We start from the raw sequence: 21,204 nt of genomic DNA, 5'->3' as shown, positions 1-21,204 counted from the left end.
CACCTTAATTTTCTTTTCCTTTACATTCATTCTGTCTTTGAAATAAAATCTTTATCTTGGGTTAAGTGAATAAACACAAGTTTAGAAATCACCATTGGCTCTGCCTACTGGTCTTTTAAATCATAAAGAATATATATCTACTTATAGCAGTGAGCATTTTATAGGCATTTAAAAGCTGCTGCAAATATAGTTAGGCACCCTTTTCTCTCCTGAGAAAGCAGGTAGGCATCTTTGACCTAGTATTAGAGGTAGAAGCTACTTATTTTCAGTGCTTGATTCATTCCTTGAGCTGTGATAGGGGCTTTTATGATATTTTGCTTAACTTATTCTAAACTTCTACCTTTTTAGGTAAACAGGAAGTGCTGTCCTTTTGCAGAGAAAGGCAGCCTGGGAAAGAGGAGATGACAGCTCTTGGGGAAACTGCACCTGTTGTTCTAGACTGATTCCACACTCCTATAGTATCTGCTGCTTCTTAGAGAAGCAAGTAGCCAACCTCTTGGACAACAGTACTCAGGACTCTCCTCTGAGAGTCAAATCCTTTTAAAATTGTACTCAGTGATGAAAAAGATCAGAGCCCCTCCTGCCCTACCCACCCAGGATTTCCACTGCTGTGCCCCAAGCCTTCCAGTCTCTCTGGTCCCAGACATAATATATCTTCTGCTCTGTGCTTTGCCTGATCTCTCTTCTGCTATCAGGAAAAGAGCTGAACTTAGTTTAGAGTCCATTCTGGACATACTTCCTTAGAAGTAGACTTGCCCTAACTTTTATACCAAAATTCCTTCTTCCACCCCCATCCTCACTCTCTGAAACCATCACATACAACATCCTTCCCTGCCCCCCAAAGTTTTTAGCTTTTTGAGTCTTTTTCATACTTTGTTCCTTCTAGATGGAAGCGACTTCTCACTTATCCAGCATTTCTTCCTGATGTGGCTGCCTCCCACCCCATCCTAGTTTTCCTTTTCTAGACATATAAGTTTTATAGCTCATTGCAATCATTCTTATTGTACACCTGGGATGCTTCCAATTGTGTTCGGTGTGTTACCAAAAAGGCCTTTCTTTTTTTTTTTTAATTTTATTTTTTTATTTTTTCCCATGGTTTATATATTGAGCACATGGCATTCTAAAAGTTAAAAAGAAAAGCCTTATTTAAATTACAAATTTAAATTTTAGAATACCACACGCTCAATACATAAACCATGGGAGATCTAGAAAAGAATGTAAAAGAAAGGGTTTTGTATAGTTCATAACCTTGAAATAAATACTAGTAATTTTTAGTTCATCTCTCTGAGTGTGTGCATGGGTGTGCATGGTAAAGTGAGTGTGCCCTACCTTTTTCTTTTCTATCTTATTTCATAGGAATTTTCTCTTATGACACAGACAAACAAGCCAAGACATAATTTTCTATTGCCTAGGTTGAATATAATTTATTTAAGTATTCTCTTAGCACATGTTTAAGTGTGTATTTGTTTTGCAATTATAAGAAATAACTACTATTTATATAGCATGCTACCAAAAATTAAGTCACAAGATTTAATACAGATATAAATGATGTTAAAACATATTCATTTTCTGATCTTCCTGTAAATTTTAGTAGCTACTCATTAAAAGGCAGCTTTCTTGCTCTTTCATACTGTAGGACTTTAAGAAATATTAGAGGGGACTGGGGAGATGGCTCAGAGATTAAGAGCAAGTGGCTGCTCTTCCAGAGGTCCTGAGTTCAATTCCCAGCAACCACATGGTGGCTCACAACCATCCGTTATGAGATCTGGTGCCCTTTTCTGGTATGCTGATATACATGGAAGCAGAATGTTGTATACATAATAAATAAAATCGTTTTTTAAAAAAGAAATATTAGAGGAACTTGTTTTGGCCAATCATTTCTCATAGTTTTCTTTGTTAAAGTTTGTAAATTGCAGTCATATTTTGAGGGAGAGGGCTATAGTGCTGATTTTAGACTTCTGTACTATTCCCAACACCATTTTCTGGCTTCTAATAAAGCAATAATATAATCCCTAGGCACAAAGAGTTTTTGAAAACTCAGGACTGGCTGAGTGGTAGGGTCATGGTCACAGCAGAGAGTAACTAGTGGCAATCTGGTATTCCATTTCTGATCACCATGTCCTGGATTCCCAGTTCCTTGGCTTGCTCAGGTCTGGGTTCATTTTTTTCTACTGTTGGGTACACCAGAGGAAAACTCAGTTTCCTTCACTAGTGGCTGTTGTTGGTTTGTTGCTCACATTTCGCCATCCTGTACTTTTTGCCTCTTTGGTGATATTGCTAACTTCACCATTGTTTCACATGCAGAAACAGCCTTAGTTGTTATTCAGTTCAGGGACCTAGATTATGTTAAGAAATGAATGAAAGATTGTTCCATTTTAATAACAGCTTAGAAACACTAATGAACTAAATGTACCACATAGGAGCTGTCCAGAGTACACAACTGTACTGTTCCCCTTGGAGAATGAGTACCTGCTGAAATAGCAACTCATGCAGCTTTGGGGTTTACCTTGAACTTTGAGCTCATGTGATTTCAGCCAGTTACCTTTCTGTTCTCTAGTTTCCTTAACCATTTTTTTTTTTTTTTTTGGCATCTACTTGAAATCACCAAGAATCAATAAGCAAATTCTTGGTGAGCTTTTGGCATGTGGTAAATCCCTAAATAAACAGAAGTCCTTATCGATATTTTGTTCTCTTTGGTGTTATCATATCATGAGCAAAGGTGGTCCAAGCTATACAGTCTTGCAGTCGTAGTTGGACAGATTATATACTTTTCTTGAGGGTACTGTGCTTGCATGGAGAATTCTGCTTCCCTCTGACCAGTGAAGGACTGCTGCAGAATTAGGTAAAGGCAGAGGTTTTTGCTGAGTAGCACAATCTCATGGGTGACAGAGATTGCTGTAGCTGAGGGAAGCAAGGGAAGGAGGGTTACTTGGCTTACATAAACTCTTCCTTTACCTTTACTCAAAACTTTGAGTGTTATTGGCAAAAACACTTAGGAGAACTGTCTTAGTGAGAGAGAGCCCAAGCAGTCACTAGAAGTAACTTGAGAGCAGACCAGCTTCCTGTCTTTGTTGCCGACTCTCCTTACACGGGTCTGCCTTCCACTCAAAGGAGGCTTTGAACATCAGTGGTCTGGAGGAATCTCTGGTCTTATCACTTATTTTAATGTTCCTTGCACAGGGTCACTCTTAGATGTGGTGCTCTGGGAAGTCTCACCCCAGAGTACTTCCCTTCCTTTATTTAACCTCTGACCTGTGAAAACAAGAGTTAATCAAGAGTTCTAAGGTAGTTAAGAGGAAAGGGAAGTGTTTGGTTACAAATTAAATATGAACAAGTCATAAGTCATAAATCCCCAGTAGTGCTACCAGTTGTATGTCTCAAATTGCATATGGCCCAGAGTGTTTGAGTTATAAATTCAAGTTCAGAGCCCTCTGATTGCTCATGGGTAGGTGATAGGCTCATTTTCTTCTGGCCCCAAACTCTTTGCCTTCTAAAGCATTAGTTTTATTGGACCAGCTACTTTCATAATGCATATTCTTGCCTCATGTCTGCCTCTCCTTCCTCCCTTTACCTGCTTGCTGATGTTGATTGGTGTGCTGTTCTGTGAATTGAGACAGAACCGTTTCCCTGAAAGAAGCTGAGCATATGGAAAAAGTCACCAAGGAAAGGCACTGAAGCATTGAGCATAAATGGCTTTAAGAGACAGCCAGACACTTTTATAGAGAGATTTGCAATGGAATGAGAGAGCATTCACACAGAGATGTGGGTGCTGATGAACTAAATGAGTGCTGCTCATGGAAACTGGGTGCTTTGTTTAATCTAGTGCTTCCTTAATGGTCACCACAAGCATGCACATGGAGCTTCATGCTTTAAATTTAAAAAGACTACACAGACTAAGAACCTGTGTTATAACCTATGGTCTTTCTAGTAAGTTCTTTAAAATGTACATTTAGGTCCCAATATGAGGCACTGAAAACGTGAAATACAACCCCCCCATTTGATTGAAGCATCTTAAATTGAGCTGTTTATATTTGTGTTTCCAATATAACATGGACTCTACTCCCTAAAGCAAGGAAGAGTGGACATGTGACTGGTGTCCCTGGAACTGGCAAAGTAAGAAAACACACTGGATTGTTGGGAGGCAGCCAAAGTTGGATCACTCAGGGTATTTTATAGCTGAGGGGCTTTGGAGGCAAGCTTTGATTGTATCAGGGTGTTACAGTGAGAACCGCAAGGTAAGAATTCTATGGCTCACCTCAGGTTCAATCATTTTTGTACAGTTGTTACTTACTTGTATGGAGCAAATAGAACTGAGTAGACAGACTAGAATAATTTTATACTTTAGTAGTCATGCCATCATAGGGAGGTTGTTCTACTTGTGAGACTCAGATTTATCATCTGTGAAATGGGACAATCCTCATTCAGCTGCTACAAGTACTGTATCAAGGCACCTAGCACTTGATAAGTGCCCCACCCACCCACCCATTAGCTCTCATTTCTTCTAAAATGATGTCAAGTAGCATCTCCGGGGGATAATTAGTTTTGTTGTTTACTGCAGAAAGTAGGACAGAGTTTCTTATGGAACAGTGTCTTGCCTTTTTTTTTCTGTTTTGTTTTATTTTAATGGTAGAGACAGCATATGTCTCTCTTAGACTGTGAAACCTTTGGTGAGCTTCACTGGACCATTATATTATATTATAGTTGTATTTCCAGCCATAAAGTCAGATGATCTGAATGGGGAAACTTGAAGGTGTGTGAGTACAGGAGTGGGCCAACCCATAAACTCCTGGGAACATGATGAAAGGCCTTTATGCTCACCCTCTCTGGACTCTGTGGAAAATACTGAGAATTACAGCTCACTGTCACAGCAGGTGATAGTATTCCAGAGGTCTCCCAATACCAGCATTTCCCCAGTGATAACAGCATAGTGCCCCATGCTTTCCTCCAGAGCAATCTCCCTCAATCACAGTCATGCTACCACAGAAAAGAAGCCAGCAAACACTCCCTCTAAAAGCAGCAATTATTGAGCACCCATCAAGAGAGAAAGGAGCCTTGTTTCCAAAATTAAATCCATGTGTATGTTCCAGCAGGTCTATATAAGTACAGGTGTTTCACAGGACGACTGTGTGTGCTCACTTCATAATACAAATTAATATTTGCACTCATTCAGCACATACAATATATTTTCCTATGTACATATAATAGCTATCACAATGGGATGTTAATTATGGGCATAAATCAGAGATTCTTGAGCTTAACTGGATAATGTAATAAATTCACAATTCAGGATTAGCAGCTGTGAGCAAAGCGAGAGGATCAGGTTGGGAAGGACTGGCTTTGGTCTCCCAAAGGGGATGTGTTTTTCTCTCACTGAGACTTCTGGACTCATTAGCAGTAAGAGTGTAGCAATATCAGGGTGAAGGAAGTTAGTGCTGCTCCAGGCATGGCTGGAGGTATGTTTCTACACTGTACTTAGCTATGTAGTAGTTCCAAACAGCCATTCAAGTGTAGGTATCACATCCCCATTTCACAGATGGGGAAGGAGGAGCATGCTTGGGCCACAGCTGGTAAGTTTCCTGCTGTGCAGTTGATAGTGTCACTTCTCTGGGAAGGCTCTTGAGACTTTTGCTCTGCCCTGTGAGACCCTCTGTCACTGCACTGACCCAGTGTTGCTGCGTCCTCTGCTGGTGTGAGTTGTTCACAGTGTGGACTCTTGAAATGGCAAGACAGCAGAGCACCAGGCACATACTGGAGAGCATGTCCTGTGACGTGATGCCAGGCTGGGAACTTCACTGCCATTTTGAATTCCACAGAGTTCTTCACTGAAGCTCAGGAAGCTTCACGTTTAGCTCAGGAAGGAGCTGTGTGCTTCTCTCCTGGAGAGGAGTGTGCACAGCTCTGCACTAAGGTTTGAGTTAGAGGTCTTAGGCCCATACCCATGGCTGGTGTCTGTTCCTAAAGGTAAGAGTACTTCAGTTCTGGGTAAAATGGGGAAGGAGGTGTGTCTTATGGAAGGCTGTCCAGCTGGAGCCAACAGTCAGAAAGAAAGGGAAAGGATGAGAGGTGTAGGAATGGATAAGAGAACTCATGTCAGAGCTTTTCTCTGTAGTATATTTGGAGAAAAGAACAGGAGGAATATGGGTTAATGATGGAGCAGGCCTGAGGCAAAAACATTGCATGCTACATGATGCTTTCAAGGGCTCATCTGCACTTGGAACATTAAGGTTCCAATGAAGACAATGAGGAGTAACTGATGGACTGACTTGTGTTGGAGGCTGGGGAAGGAGCGAGAAGGTTTTTGTAGCTATTCCTTTTGTCCACTTTAAGCATTTGTGCTGATGTTCTAATTATTTGTCAGATTCCAACAGGACGTTGGCATATTGGTTTTTAATCATGGGTGATTTTCCTAACCAAAACGTTGCCTGCTTAACAAGAGCAGGCTGATTGTTATCTGTTGTGTGATAAATACAAGATCCAGAGACTGATATTGGGGTTCAAGCTTCAAGCTGAAGATCAGAAATGCAAAGCAGCTGGCCACTAGCTCTTACTGCTGCCTCAGGCTAAAAGGGCTGGTCCTGTCTCCATGAGCTCTCATCAAACCTCAGACTGCTGCCTCTCCTCAGTGTGGATGGAGATACCTGAGACTTCAGTGTCTTCCTATCCTCAGTGTGACTGGAGTGTGAATGCCAGCTCTGAGACTTTGCTCCTGTCTAGTGCTGGGATTAAAGGCATGTGATCCCAGGTGTAGGCCATGGTGGCCTTGAACCAGCTGAGATCCATCTTCCTCTTAATCCTGGGTCCTGGGGTTAAAGGTGTGTGCCTCCACTGCCTGACCTCTATAGCTTGAGGCTGACTTTGCTTTCTGAATCCTCAGGCAAGCTTTAATAAATTATAAATAATAAATCACCACAGTTATCCTACAGTGCCAGTGGTCCTGGCCTTTGCAATCAATGACTATAGCAATGATTGGTCTCTGTCACTGGAAGCTGTGACTTATAGAATAACTGGCATGGACAACCACACACACAGAGAGAGTTGAACACTCACTATTCATCGAGTTGACATTAATGGAGAAGTGAGAAAGACAACCATGTAGAGTTGACTTTGGGTAGTCTTCATGTTCTTGGATTAAAATGTGCCTGTCTTCAACAAATGTCCTAAGTGCATAGTAAAAGTGGGGGAAAGTTTAGAATTTTATCTAGGAAGGGTGAATCTAAGAGAAAATAAATGTACTTCAACAAAATTTAGTTTTTAGTTTTAACAATGATTTAATTCTTAGACAGAATAATTCATGAGTCAAATGGGTTTCTGAGGGAAGGGGTTGTGGTTTCTTTGCCTTGATAACGCTTCATGTTTGACTTGCATAGCATAACCAGAAAAGAAGTCTTTTTTTTTTTTTTTTGTCTTAAAGTATTTGAGAACTTTAGTTTCCCAAAGGCTTCTCTTGTCCTTTGATATTGAAATCATTTCCTTTTGATGTAGCTGTTGTGTCACCAAGCGTGTTTTTTATCATGTTTCTCTTGGTTGTTGTCTGGGCTGGTGCTGCCAAGTCTTCATTTGTCAGCTCTGAGCAGGTAGGTGTCCAATGTCTCTACAGTGGCTCTTGAGATCCCAGCATCCTGTGTGAGGGTTGTGACATACTCCATAGACCGCTGGTGTTATACCACTGCCAGTTACACTGACAGATACTAGCAGAGGACCAGGGGTAGCTGCTAAGTCCCACAAGAAGGGCAGAGTGGAGTGGATGGTGGTGACGCACACACCTTTAATCCCAGCACTCAGGAGGCAGAGGCAGGCGGATGATCTCTGTGAGTTCAAGGCCAGCCTGGTCTACGAGAGCTAGTTCCAAGACAGCCTCCAAAGCTACACAGAGAAACCCTGTCTCAGAAAAAAAGGAGGAGGGGGTGGGCAGCATGAGGAACCTTTGACTACAATACCAGGGCTCAAAAGAAAACTTCCCACAGCCAAAATCAGCAAGAGCAATAAGTAGAGAGGCCCAAGAGTGGGGTTTAAGCTCTGGACTGGCACCTCCCATTGTATGTCAAGTGTGTAAGTCAGGTACTGATTCTTCAACTATAGCTGAATGTTGAGGTCACACATACAACCCGAATGCATGCCTACAGTTGTTAACAGTAAAGGCTTTTGAACACCTGAAAGCAAAAAGTAATTTAAGACAAATATGAAGGGAATGTCTGTTTCTGGCCAGGCTTGCCTATATCACACTGCACATGCATCATGCCACCCAGTACCTCAGCTCAGATTCAGAACTTTTATTTGTGGACTGCAGGTTTTCACTGTCTACACTGTCTGCTCTTATACAAACATAGTGGCTTAGTTATCGAAAGCAACTAATTTTAATTTTTCCTACCATCAATAAGTATCAAACCAGCATGCCATCAGACTATATAGTCTTAGAATATTTGATTTTAAAAATTGTTTAAGGTGCTGCCATTTTGTACTGAATATTTGTGTGAAGCAGCATTCTGCACACTGATGATCATAAAGTAAGAATATTGATCACTACATAGTGAGACCCTGTCTCACACAAACAACAACAAAAACAGATAAACGCTTAAAGACATTAATGATTCTCTATTCACGGCATTAAATATTTGGTTAGGATTTAATTTTTCATGTGAAAGTAAGCACGCACAGCCATCTGATTAGTATGCAAATTTGCTCTTATATTTAGTAAATGGTAAATTACATATTTACTGAGGAATATCTAAGGATTAATTTCTTTATGATTTATTCTTGCTAAATGTTTGGTTTGTATACCTGTTTTACACACTATTATGCCTGGGCAACATAAAAATTTCTCAGGCAAAAATTAGCTGTCATTGCTAATGCTTAAAAATGTTGAGCAATGTAGTTGGTTACTTCTTTTTAAAATCTTTATTTTTGTTATTTTAAAATTATATGTAGGCCTGTGTCTGTATATATGGGCATATCCACATGTGAATGCAGATACCCACAGAGTCCAGGAGTGGGTGTCAGATCCTTTGGAGCTAGAGTTACAGGTGGCTGTAAACCACCCTGCCTGGCTGCTGAGAACTGAACTCATGTCCTCTGGAAGAGCAGCCAGTGTTCCTAACCACTGTGCCATCTCTCTAGCCCTGGTTGCTGCTTTTATCAATGGGTCCCTAAGCCTTTGAGAGACTGTTCTGAAGTTGCAGTGGCAGGAAGTATTAAAACTGAACACATGTGAGGATGTCAGGCTCCTTTGTCTTCTCAGCATGAGCTATACTACCCTGTCTTTCTCCCCCCCCCTTTGGAAATTGAACATTTGGGATTGCTTATTTATTAAGCATTTCATTTTGTCATATTATTTTTGAAATAGGATCTCATATAAATGAGATTGGTCTTGAACTTGCTGTGTATCAGAGGCTGGCCTTGAACTCTTGATCCTACAGCCTCTATTTGGGTTATGGCTATGTGCCACCACACACATGTGAGTTTTTGTGGGGCGGGATTGTTAATATGAGAGCTTTAAGTACAAAGCATGTCACCTTAACAGAACATGCTTTGCCATTGATAAATCCTGGCAAAATAATGTGGACAGAAAGCAAGAGGAGAATTCCTCACCCTGGTATTGCAGTCACAAGCAACTCAAATTCAGCAGGGACAGTAGGGAGCCTCTCCTCCACCTCACTGCCCTCAGTCTTAACTCACTTCCCCAGATGTCCAGTGTCCTGCCAGCCAGTTGTTAACTTCATTTTATCTTCCTATATAATATGCCCCAAGTATTTACTTGATAAAATTTACAATAAATTCCTTTTATTATTTTCTTCTAAACTAGAGCCAGGGTATTTTATTGATCTTTTTCAAGTTTTAAGGTTTACTGGATTATATTAGCTAAGATTTTCCTCTCAGGAAAGAAAGTCAGACAGTGGTTCTGATAGAGCTGAGTTTACTGAGAGAAAAGTAAGTGGCTGCTTTCTCCTGGCTTTAAATCCTCATCCCCAGGATGTTGCTTCTCTTTCCTTGTCTCTTTAGTCCAGTCCTGCATGTCCTCTGGCCTTTACCATTGCCCTTGCTCCAGCCCTTGTTTGTGAGAGCTGTTTCTCCATTGTACTATTCATTCTGCCATTGCTTCCCACTTTCCCAGCTCACTTGGTCCCAGTTCATTTAGAACGTAGCCTCTGAGAAACAGGAGTGGCTTGCACAGCTGCCAGCACTGTTCTCTCAGTATTGTGTGCCTGCTCTCTGGTATGGTCATTACAGTGTACACTCCAGTTGTTTTTGATGGAAGAAGACACTGTGTTGTTTATATTGTTTTCAATACTAACAAACTTACAGAAAAAATTGGAAGCTCAACACAAAGGGATGCTTTTTTCCTCCCCTGTTTGAGACATATAGCAATATGATAACTCATAAAGGTAAATACTTTTGTGTGCATTAAAAATTTGTTTTATAAAACTACATGCCAGTCATAAAAATGAAAAAGTTAATGAAACGTTTGGACAGTTCCTGTTCGTGTTTTTTAAGAAATCAGGTTCAGAATTAACATTGCCTTTGTTAGTAGTGTCTTTGCTTCAGTCTGGCCCAGTTCCTCAGTGTTACTTCCACTTTTATGAACAGGACCCAGAGGCTCTTGGAGAATGGTCCTCTGTGTGGTTTATCTGATACTTTCTTGAGATGGGGCTCTGCTTCCACATCAAGGGTGTAATAAAGTTGTGCTGTTTTCTGTGGCATTCTGTCTGGTGACACACTATTTTGGTCTGTTCTGTTATTTGATGAAGGTTTTTAACCTCAGGATTTTCCTTTCTGCCTGTCCTGTGATACATAATTTTATTGTGAAAACTTACTTTCAGGCTGCAAGTAGCATCATTACTCAGCAAATATTTTGTAGTGATATTTTGTTTATGATCTAACAAATAAAGCTTGTCTGAAGATCAGAGTGCAAAGCTAGCCACCTTTGTCAGCCATAGAGGCCAGGCAGTGAGTGGTGGCACACACCTTTAATCCCAGCAGTCACACTAGTTATCCTTAGAAACTGGACATGGTTGTGCATGCCTTTAATCCCAGCACTAGAGCGGAATGTAAGGTGGGTGGAAACAGGATTGTAGTTTATTCAATCTACAGTCACACTAAGGACAGGATTGTCCTTTTTCGTCTGAGCCTTGGTAGAGGTAAGAACTCTCTAGTGACTGGCTGCTATGCTTCTCTGATCTTTCAGCTTTCTAACCCAATATCTGACCATGTGTTGAACCCTGCCTTGCTTCTTATGGCACAAAGCATTTCTTAGCTCTGGCCTTGGAAGCAGACATTTCTTCAGAGAACCCTATTCTTAGTAAAGAGTGCTATTTATAAGTACACATCTAGGCATTCTGGGTGCTGATTATAGTTGAAGCATTTCTTGTCACAGGCCTTCTCTGTCATGAAATCTAGAAACTATGTGTGTGTGTAATCTGAATGTGCACATTTGTATTTTTATTTCTATCTCTTAGCTATCTCTGTATGCCATTATCTCACAATTATATCCAGCCAGGATTCATTCTTGTTTCTTCCCTAACCATATTTCTAATTCACATGTCAGATATCAAGACCCTTGGCTTCTATTGCATACTTAGTTACTTGATCACTTCCTGTGCATGTCACCAGGCTCCTGCTCCACCTTCCTTCCCACATGGCTGCATTCCCTCACTCTGTTTGGACTGATGATTACTTTAGATGGAATTGTCACCACCTCCTACCATAGACACCATGTCATCTGTTTGCATACTGACTGCCCTGCATCAGTGCCCTCCTCTCATTATTCCTGCACCAGGCTGCCTCCCAGATGATCTCTTAGCTCTGCTTGGTTTTCTGCACCATTATTGTTGCTGTCCTCACCTTCTTTCCCTCTTGAGCCCCATCCAGGATCCTGTTTCAGCTTCCATTCTTTCTCTCAGGTGGTTGGCTGGATACAGACATGTAATCCTATCTCACATGCAGCCCATAACAAGATGGCTATCCTAACTATGCATTTAGTGAAGGGAGATCAGATGACCAAGTATCGGACCTCATTTAGACTCAGTTCCTGAGAACAGTTCTGGAGGGAGCAGCTCATCCAGCTAATACACAGAAAAGTGTAAGGTTTTCATCCAGCCTGTGCTGACACTCAGGTTAGCTGATTTATGTCCGTGCAGGCCATGGAGCCATTTAAGGATGATTGTGACGTGGGCTATTGTTAAATCAGTATCTAGAACCCAGGGCTTCACTGCTTCCATGGGCCACTGTACTCATCAGGCCACATGGAGAGGTTTCTGTAGCACTACTTCAACTCTTCTAACTTTAAGATTTTCTGTGGACTCCCACAAAACAGCACTTCCCCATTGACATGAGGACCAAGCTACCTGAACTGTGGAGGAATGTGGATTCAGACTGGTGGCTGTAAGGCAGATGTCTGTTCTTTCCCTCTCTGCTGATGGGATGGAGATCACGATCCACTAGGATTCTGAGTCACTCCAAAGGCCTGAAGTAACAGAGCTTGGGAAGGATAGCTGGCTTCTCCCACCTAGACACCCTCTCTTATGTTCATTTCTTTTCTGGACTAGAACTTCTTTGTCATTTGTCATTTTAGTTCTAGCACTTATACTGAACCCACCACACTTATACTGAGCCCTCTTACAGGGAGATGCAAGTACACCCAACCTAAGAGTTTAGGGCCCTCGAGATGGGCTGGAAGGAACTATCTGATAGAGTAATTGTTTCCTGTGTCAACTGAGAAGCACTGTTTACTCACTGCTGACAGACATGCACAGGATGGAGTGGGGCTCCATGTCTTCACCTGCAGCTTCCTGGTAGTGTGGCCAGGTGCAAGCACTAATGAAGCAGGATGGGAAGTGCCAGCGGACAGAGCTCAGCTGTGAACCAAGGCCTTCTAGCTGGGGAAGCTGGGATGCTTTGAAGAAGACAGCTGCGGTTTAGTTTCAAAACCCTAGCACTGCCATCACTAGACATTCATCTGTCAGCACACAGGGGACAACATGTGGGGAACAGTTGTATCTGGTCAGGCCAGAAGGAGTGAGAAGTGCCAGGTTTCATGAGTAACTAACTACAGAGCAGTCCATGGCCAATGGTTCTGCCCACAGTAACCAAAGTAATTGTTTTGGTGAGACAGAAGCTGATAGAGTGAAGTGGGCTGGCTCTGTGGGCCAGACAGTCCTCATGAGCCAAATGAAGCTACTAGGGCTGCAGGCTCTGCCTGTAAGTTGACGAGTATGCTCTCTCGTTCCAAAGCCCTAGAGAAGCAGGCTGCCCTGCTGCACAGCTTCCTGTATCTATCCATAAACCGAGCCGAGCTTTACTTTCTTCTGCATCTCTTATGGCCTGCATCTCCCCTGCTTACCCCTTTCCTCTTTTCTGACTTCTAGTTGTTGGGTTTACCTAGTGGTATTTTCTTTCAGGCTGGGTTTGTTTACAAAGAGTCCTCTAATCTGTGTGGTTTTCTTAGGAGGGGGCTTTCTTATTCTACTCTACTGGCTTTTAGCTCATGAAGGTTTAGTTAGCAGAAAAGGAAGGCAGTATGTTATCTTATGCCTAATCCCTCTTGAATGTTTACATTGCTCTGCCAGGGCTAACTCTGTGGAGAGTGGCAGCAGCCATTTGTTCTGGAAGAGTCCATATGTGGCTGCCAGAGCTGATGGAAACATATTAACATAAGTGATAATACTGTCATAGAAGTGAAAAGTTAAGTTGCTTATCAGTATATTTTGATAAGCTACTTAAATTTTACGGTAGCATGTTCTGTCTTCAGACAGACATCCCAGATAGGAGGGAGCTCGTGCACTTTATCTGTCCTTTCTATTACCTCTCACTTCATTTATTACTCTCAGTGTTCCAGCAGTAATCTGTGCAGGGTGCTGATCCCCTCTCCCGGGCAGGATATCACATCTGGACCCTGCCTCGGATCCAGGCCCATCAGTAACAAACACCATTTGTATGGCAGAAAATATATGTGAACAGACCTGAGCAGCAAGCTTCACACGTGCCTGTTCTTAGTAGTTTTGGGGAACTTTCCTAAAAGAGAACAGAGCATTTAAAGTGGGGGCAGGGTGTGCTTCTTGGAGTAGGGATAATTCTGCCTAACTTTTCCATGGCTCTAAGGGCCCTTGCTGTCTGCTAGTCTTTATCTAGGGTGTGTGTGTTTCCCAATAAATTCTGAACTCAGAATATAGAGGCAAGTGCCATTGTTGGTCTTGGTGCTCAGGACACAGTGAAGGAAGCTGTGCTCCCTTTTCTGTGTAGTCAGTTGAGAAAACAATAGTGCTGTTGAGTGCTATGCTGTAGGAGGGAACAAGCAGTAATTTATGCATGAGCACTATGGAAAAGAAGGAATTGGGGCACAAAAGAAGGGGACAAAAAGAGTCAGAACTGGTCAAGACCCTGAGAAGGGAGAACTACAGAAGCCCTCCTGAGGAGCATGGGCTGTAGGAATGGGATGCCACTGCAGTAATTGAATGTGCTATTTGGTTTGGATTGTTGAGGGGGGTCAGTTCATTTTATTCATTCACAATAATGAATATTATTTATTCATTAGTAACAGGTATCAGTTGGGGGGAAGCAAAAAGAGGGTACTGGGAATCACATCCCTCCACTGGGGAGGCTCAAGTTTCCCAGACTCCCTTGTATCTCCCCTCTTTGGGTACTTGGTGTGGGGAGTGAGAGGGCAGAGGCATTGGCAATACTGATGAGACTACAGAAGGCACTAGTGGGTTATCGCTTGGGAGAGGAGAGCTCCCAGGGAGGGCAGAGGCTCTGACACTGGCCTAAGTCCTTTCCTTCGCCTTTCTTGGCTTTTCTCTTCACTTGGTTACACAGGTGGCCTCCTGGCACTAGGTGTTGCACCAGGTCTACTTGTCCTTTGTTGCCTATGTTGGATGTGCTGGCTCTCAGCCCCACAGGTGCCCTCTCAGATAAATGTCTATGTCCTTGCTGCTGGAGGCACAGGGTCCCCAAGTCTACTACACAGACTTGCCACCCTCTAACCCCTAGGCCAACCTTCTTCACTTTGTCTTTTTGGTCATCAGAGGAGTTGAGTGCTAGGAAGGCAAGAAGGGCTAGGGGGAAGAAACCTCAGGTTGCAGATCATTGGCTGCCGTTGCAGCTTTGCCCTCTCTAGCCAGGCCCATCCAGACTTCCATTTTTGATAAGCCATTCTGACAGCCACACAGAGGGTCAATTTCGAGAGTGAGCTCTGCTGGCAGACAGTCCTGTGAAATCAGAGGAGCAATGGTCAGGACCTGCTTGATGGCAAAGGGAACTGCGTTATCCGTCCATGCTACAGCCAGGAAACCACATATCCAGTAGAGGTGGGAGGTCTCTGGTGGACTAACATGATTGGTTTTTGTTGTGCAGGGCATGTGGGACCCAGAGGCCAACCATGGGCATGCTGTTCATTGCTGTGTGTCCAATCATGAGAAATGGAACAGGAGCTTTCCTAGAGAGTGTGGGGATGATAGGAGACACGCCTAGCTACTCAAACATGGTGCTTCACTGCAGACTCTAGTTTGAATTTTCTCTCTGTGAAGCTACTCTAGTTTTGAGGCACAGGAATAATTCATAATGGACATTTAGTGTTCTGCCTCACACAGGCATTATTTTATAACCCAGAAATAATTAATATTTAAGCAGTTTGGGTTTATCTCAGTCATGGCTAGCACCTTCAGGATGTAGAGAAAACCTGAAATGTTTTGGTTTGAGTTAAACCTTCATTGTGGCTTTTGACCTGCATGCTAACAATTCTTTTGTTTCTTTGTCTTCCTCAGCTACCTCCCCTGGTTCGAGGTGTTTTATAAGCTCCTTAATATCTTGGCAGATTACACAACAAAACAACAGGTAATTGCCATTTAAAAAATAATTATTTTAACAGGTAAATGTTTGATGATTGTGAAAGTAATGTGTGCCTTTTATTTTACTAAAACACTTACGAAAAAAGTAATGCATGCTTATCCTTGAAATGTTGAGAAATTCAGAAAATATTGGAAGGGAAAAGAAAATCACTTCTCACCTAATATGCCTCACGTCATCCCCAAAATAAATATTGCTAAAATTTTTACTCTTTTTTTTTTCTTTTGAAGGAAGGAAATAATAACTAGACAGTTCATGCTCCCAGCATTAGTGTCAAATTTTCTCAACAACCCTGAAAGCACACTAAGTATTCAATTATAATTTCTCAAAGGCATGAAGCTGAATTGCTCATGCCATGTTACAGATCACTTAACTGGCAGGTAGCTTAACAGCTGCCACATCCCCATTTTAATAAAGTTTTGTGGCATTTTTGTAGTAATTCTTGTAAGGGTCTGAAAATTCCTTTAACAGTTCTGCTGTACCTTAATTACCTTTGAGAGAAATGCTGTGCTAACCTCAGCTCTCATCCATGGCAACAAAGGTTGTCTGGATCAGTATTTAAAACTTTTATAGCCCGCCTATTTGGGAAGTATTGACATAGAATCATTTCTTCAACAGTATTGAAAATATCATATAAGTATTTTTTTATAGCTATACCTTTGCTCATCAAAACACTTCCTTCTTATGGGGGTCTTTTAATTATTTGAGATTTTTGTTTTCATTATTATAAGCAGTACAAAGGATTGAGGAAATGACTCTGTGGAAGAGTGCTTCCTGTCCAATCCTGAAAACCTCTATTTAAACCCCTAGTAAAAATCTGAGGACCAGAGGCAACTATGTGTGCCCCTATGACCCTAGCAATGTTGGAGGTAGAGACAAGAGGATTTCTATGGCATGGTGTCTACCAGCCTAGGTCCAGCTTCAGTAGCAGACCCTATTTCAAGAGGAAAAGATAATATTAGAGCAGGACACCCAATGTCTCCTCTGACCGGTGACTATGTTGTGTGTGCATGTGTGTATATGCACATGCACACATAAACACACATGTGACACGTGCACAGATAACCGCCTCACACACATACAGACACACAGGGGTGGGGGACATACAGAAAGAGGGAGACCAGTCTTTGAATATAAAATATTTTCTTGCCGGGCATTGGTCGCTCACACCTTTAATCCCAGCACTCGGGTGGCAGAGGCAGGCGGATCTCTGAGTTTGAGGCCATCCAGGTCTACAGAGCAAGTTCCAGGACAGCCTCCAAAACAATACAGAGAAACCTTGTCTCAAAAACACCAAGACAAAACAAAACAACAAAAAAAAAAAACTTCAGTTTTCATTATCTCTCTAAGAAAGGAATCCTAGATAGACAATTGTAAACTTGGTATGGGCATAAGTATTTATAAAACATTTGCCAAACTGCTTTCCAAAAGAATTGCACTATTTTCTTAAAATGCACTGTTTGCAACACAATTGATTCCAACATTGTCACTGATAACATTTGTTGAACTTGTCATTTATTGGATAAGTTAAAAAATCTCACTATTATTAGCAAGTTGAATATTTGCTTGTATACCTGTTTTCTTGTGTTTTTCTTTTTGTAAAGGGCAACATTTCAAGCTAAAGTGATATAGCATAGTTGTAAAATGCCATAAGTACTTTTCCTTTTGATTTATCTATAGTATCCTAGATGTGAAAATATTTAATATTCTATTAAATAATTATAGTTCTGTATTACTGGGCTTAAAGGGTCACAAATCTGTGTTTGTTTTAATTTTTTCCCATATGATTCACATTATATAGGCTCTCAGGAGGCCCACATTGGGGTGCCTTGGTTACTTGATGCTTTTACCTCAACCCCTTTTTAATCCATGACAAACAAAAGACTGATTTGCAGGGTTCCCTGAAACATTATTTTGGGAAATGTTGTTTGGGGTGGGGGAGTGGAAACTGAGTATACAATGGATAAATATTTTCTTTGAGTGAGTTGTACTCAGTAGCAAATATATTCCAGAGGTCACAACAGATGGCAGGAATGGTTCATAGAAATGGCTTCTTACTCATCACACTCAGTGTGAAAGGAATTGTTAGGTCAGGAATTCTATCATAGAAGAGCATGTGTCTTTGATGAATGAGGTAGCAGGCTGCCTTGAAATCTGTTCATCGATTTCTGATGCACATTTAGCTTTGGTCAGACATTCAGGTTTCCACTCAATTTGAAATATATCTTTAATAAATAAAAGTATGTAACATGTTGTCTTTGAACTGGGCATCAACTCATGTTTTCGTACCCCACCCTTTAGTTTTTAAAAACAATAGTTCAATGTAGTACACTTTCGAAATTTTATCTGAAAATGCATATACCCATAGTCCTAGCATTTGAGAGGCAGCCAGGAGGATCAGGAATTCAAAACCATCCTTAACTACAAATGGAGATTCAGGCAGCTAGTGTCTCACTTGCTGGTTAAGTGAGTTTGAAACTAATCTGGGCTACATGACACCTTGTCTCAAAGAAATTGAAAAGGAGGAAGGGAGGGAAAGAAGGAGAGATGGAGGGAGGGAAATCTTGGATAAGGAGGGGTGCTGTAAACTGAGGATAACCCTGTGGGATCAGTGCATTTGTCCTCTGAGCCTGGTGAGACCTCAGCCTTATGCTGTATGGGAAGCTGAGATCAGTCACATGGCTTAGTTGACTGGAGTCTATTTTTTCTGACTCAGGGTGCCTACAAAGTTTGTTCTGGCCAAAGGACTTCTGATAATGCAGAGTAAGGACTCTGTCTACCACTGGCTTATTCAAAAGATGTTGACTACCAGATGAGAACAGGATGAAAGGAAGGGCTATTTCAGCTGACAATATACCTGGTCAACACACATGAAGACATTAACTTGGATCTGTAGCACCCATACAGAAAACAGGCACAACAGCTGTTGCATCTAATCCAAGCACTCAGGAGGAGGGCAGGCAGATCCCTGGAGCCCATTAGACATAAACCTTAGCTGAATAAATGAGCTCTGGATTCACTGAAAGCCTTGTCTTAAAAATAAAGTGGAGAGCAATCTAGGAAGATCCCTAATATTGGCCAGAGGCTTCCACGTGCACATGCAAACATAAGAACACATGCATGCATCATATACATGTGGAAACCAAGACCCAAACAAAACCAGTATGTTTGTTCCCTTAAAACAGCCTTCTCCCATCCAGAAGTTATGGGATTGTTGGATGAGGCAAGCTTCTATTTGGGAAGGCATATGTGTAACCAATGAGAGTCACCAAGTCTTGTAGCCTAAGGTGGGGCATGGAGATTTCTGTGTAGGTCCTGGCCCCTGTGTTATCAGACCCTGAATAGGACAGAAAGGAAATCTGCATGAAAGGAATGGCAAGAAACCTGATCCAGGCAGCAGCCTACTTGGGTTGTTGGAGCTAAAGGAGATGAAGGTGTGGGGGGAGGGGGGAGAGTGGGAGTGGGTGTGATGTGAGATGTGGGAATTCAGTGGGATCTGCAGAGATCCAAACAGGAAGGGAAGCAGCAGTGGTAACCCAGTGCTTGGTGCCAGAGCATGAGATAGGAAGGCCTACCCTAAGATAGGGACAGCAAAGAGAAGGGACAGGAGTGACTCCTGTGTTGGCTTGCAGTTGGAAGCATTATTGTGAGGCTAAGGTTTTAAGTGTGTGGAGAGAAAAGTATGTTGAGATGTGAAGTGCATGTGGTGGCCTATGTGTGTGACACTTGATGGCTCTGACCACTGGAGGCCTGGTGTCAGCTTTCCCAAGGAATAGCAAACAAAAGCAGACATGGCTCCCAGACTTGGCTTACAAATACTCCCAAGGAAAGGAGCCCTGGCTCTGTAAAGACAAGACTACTTCTAAGACTCATGTAGGAAAAGTGTAAGGTGATGCTAAAATATCTTTTGTGCCCCAACTTAAAGTTCAAAATATGATGGGGACATGTCCTCAAGATACAAAAGTAAGGTAAAGGGCCAAGAGGTTTCCAGTTATCTTATTCTGGAGCATCAAGACAAATACTGACAGCAAATAAATCTTATTCAGTTGTAGTAAGGTAAATAATAAACAGCTAGATTCGAAGCTTTAGGGATGGAATACTTGCAGTTAAATGCCAGAGGAGGGGTTGCCTAATAGAGATCTGAGATTAAATAGTCGAGGGGTAGGAATACATCCTCAATAAAGGACAAGCTGAGATTCATGAGGATCTGACATCTGACAGCTGAGACTCATTGTGCAAAATGGGTGGTCAAGGTCCTGCAGATCTAGGGAAGACAAGGGTTTTCCTACAAGAGTCAGCCCTGCTCAAGTTCCATTCATGCTTCTAAACTGATTTGATTGCCATGAGGACGTGTTCAGCACAGCTGGACAGGGTTACATGGCAATGATGTGCTGTGGCATGTTTCCTGGCTGTGGTGATTAAATGTGGTTGTTTGGAGGAAGGGTGGCTGGGTGGTTGTGTGTGTGTGTGTGTGTGTGTGTGTGTGTGTGTGTGTGTGTGTGTGTGTGTAGATGATGATGAGATATAATGCTAACAACTCATTCTCCAATAATCGAGGAAATGAAAGGGCCTTTGTCTGTTTCTAGAATTATTCTGTAGGTGTGAGACTGTTAGCAAGCAAAACTAACCCTGTGCACACACCCTCAAGTTTGTATGTCCTCTAAGAAACTTGATTGTCAGAACACATACTGAATCAAGCTTGTAAAGTAAGTTCATCCCTTTCATCTCAGGCTCCCTGCCAGAGCCAGAGAGGGCTGTGGACTTGGACACAGAAATCCTGCCTCCCTCCTGGGCTGTGCATCCTACTGTCGAATACGAGACTAGTGCTTCACTCTTCAGACCTTCATACTTCCTAAGTGAGTGGCTAGAAGGATCCAGCAGTTAGGACATGGCTGCCTGTGTAAACTTAACTTTCTTCTGTTAGCACACAGAATCCCACAGGGTAGAAGTGGCTTTTGAATCTTTTATGAGTGCTGTTGTTTTGAGCATCTTAAAGGCGAATCTGTTTTGAGTCGAATAATTTGTGGTGCTTTGTATGTTATTCAGCTGCTCAGTTTCCCTAATTAAAATGTGCGACTGCTGTCCTGTATCGAATATGAACTTGCGTCATTTCTAACTTTCCATAATTGGAGACTGCTACATGTACCCAGTGTACACTCAATAAAATTAATTGAGGGTAATGATGATGAAGTCAAGATCCACAGTGTCATTATTATTTCTCCCAGCCACCCCCGCCCTGGAAACTCAGATTGTTTGCATTTAGAAGTTGTTGCTATGGAATTGAAGGGATAGATGTGCTGAGAGCTTATGGTATATGATCCATAAAAGGCGGTCATGGTAGGTGTCTGACTGAATAGAAAATGTCAAACT

General features: G+C 42.0%; 1 protein-coding gene across 1 annotated transcript in view; it reads left to right on the top strand.

The window, feature by feature from the left end:
- Positions 1–21,204, top strand: part of Dennd1a (DENN domain containing 1A) — a 1,920,886-nt gene that overhangs the window by 251,379 nt on the left and 1,648,303 nt on the right. The window contains 1 exon segment of the mRNA XM_035446997.1: positions 15,753–15,822. Coding sequence (XP_035302888.1) covers positions 15,753–15,822 — 70 coding nt within the window.

This window comes from Cricetulus griseus, chromosome 6 (genome assembly GCF_003668045.3).
Source record: "Cricetulus griseus strain 17A/GY chromosome 6, alternate assembly CriGri-PICRH-1.0, whole genome shotgun sequence".
In the NCBI taxonomy this organism is placed as follows: domain Eukaryota; kingdom Metazoa; phylum Chordata; class Mammalia; order Rodentia; family Cricetidae; genus Cricetulus; species Cricetulus griseus.
Note: the sequence above shows the minus strand (reverse complement) of the source record. Positions and strands in the feature narration are given on the sequence as shown.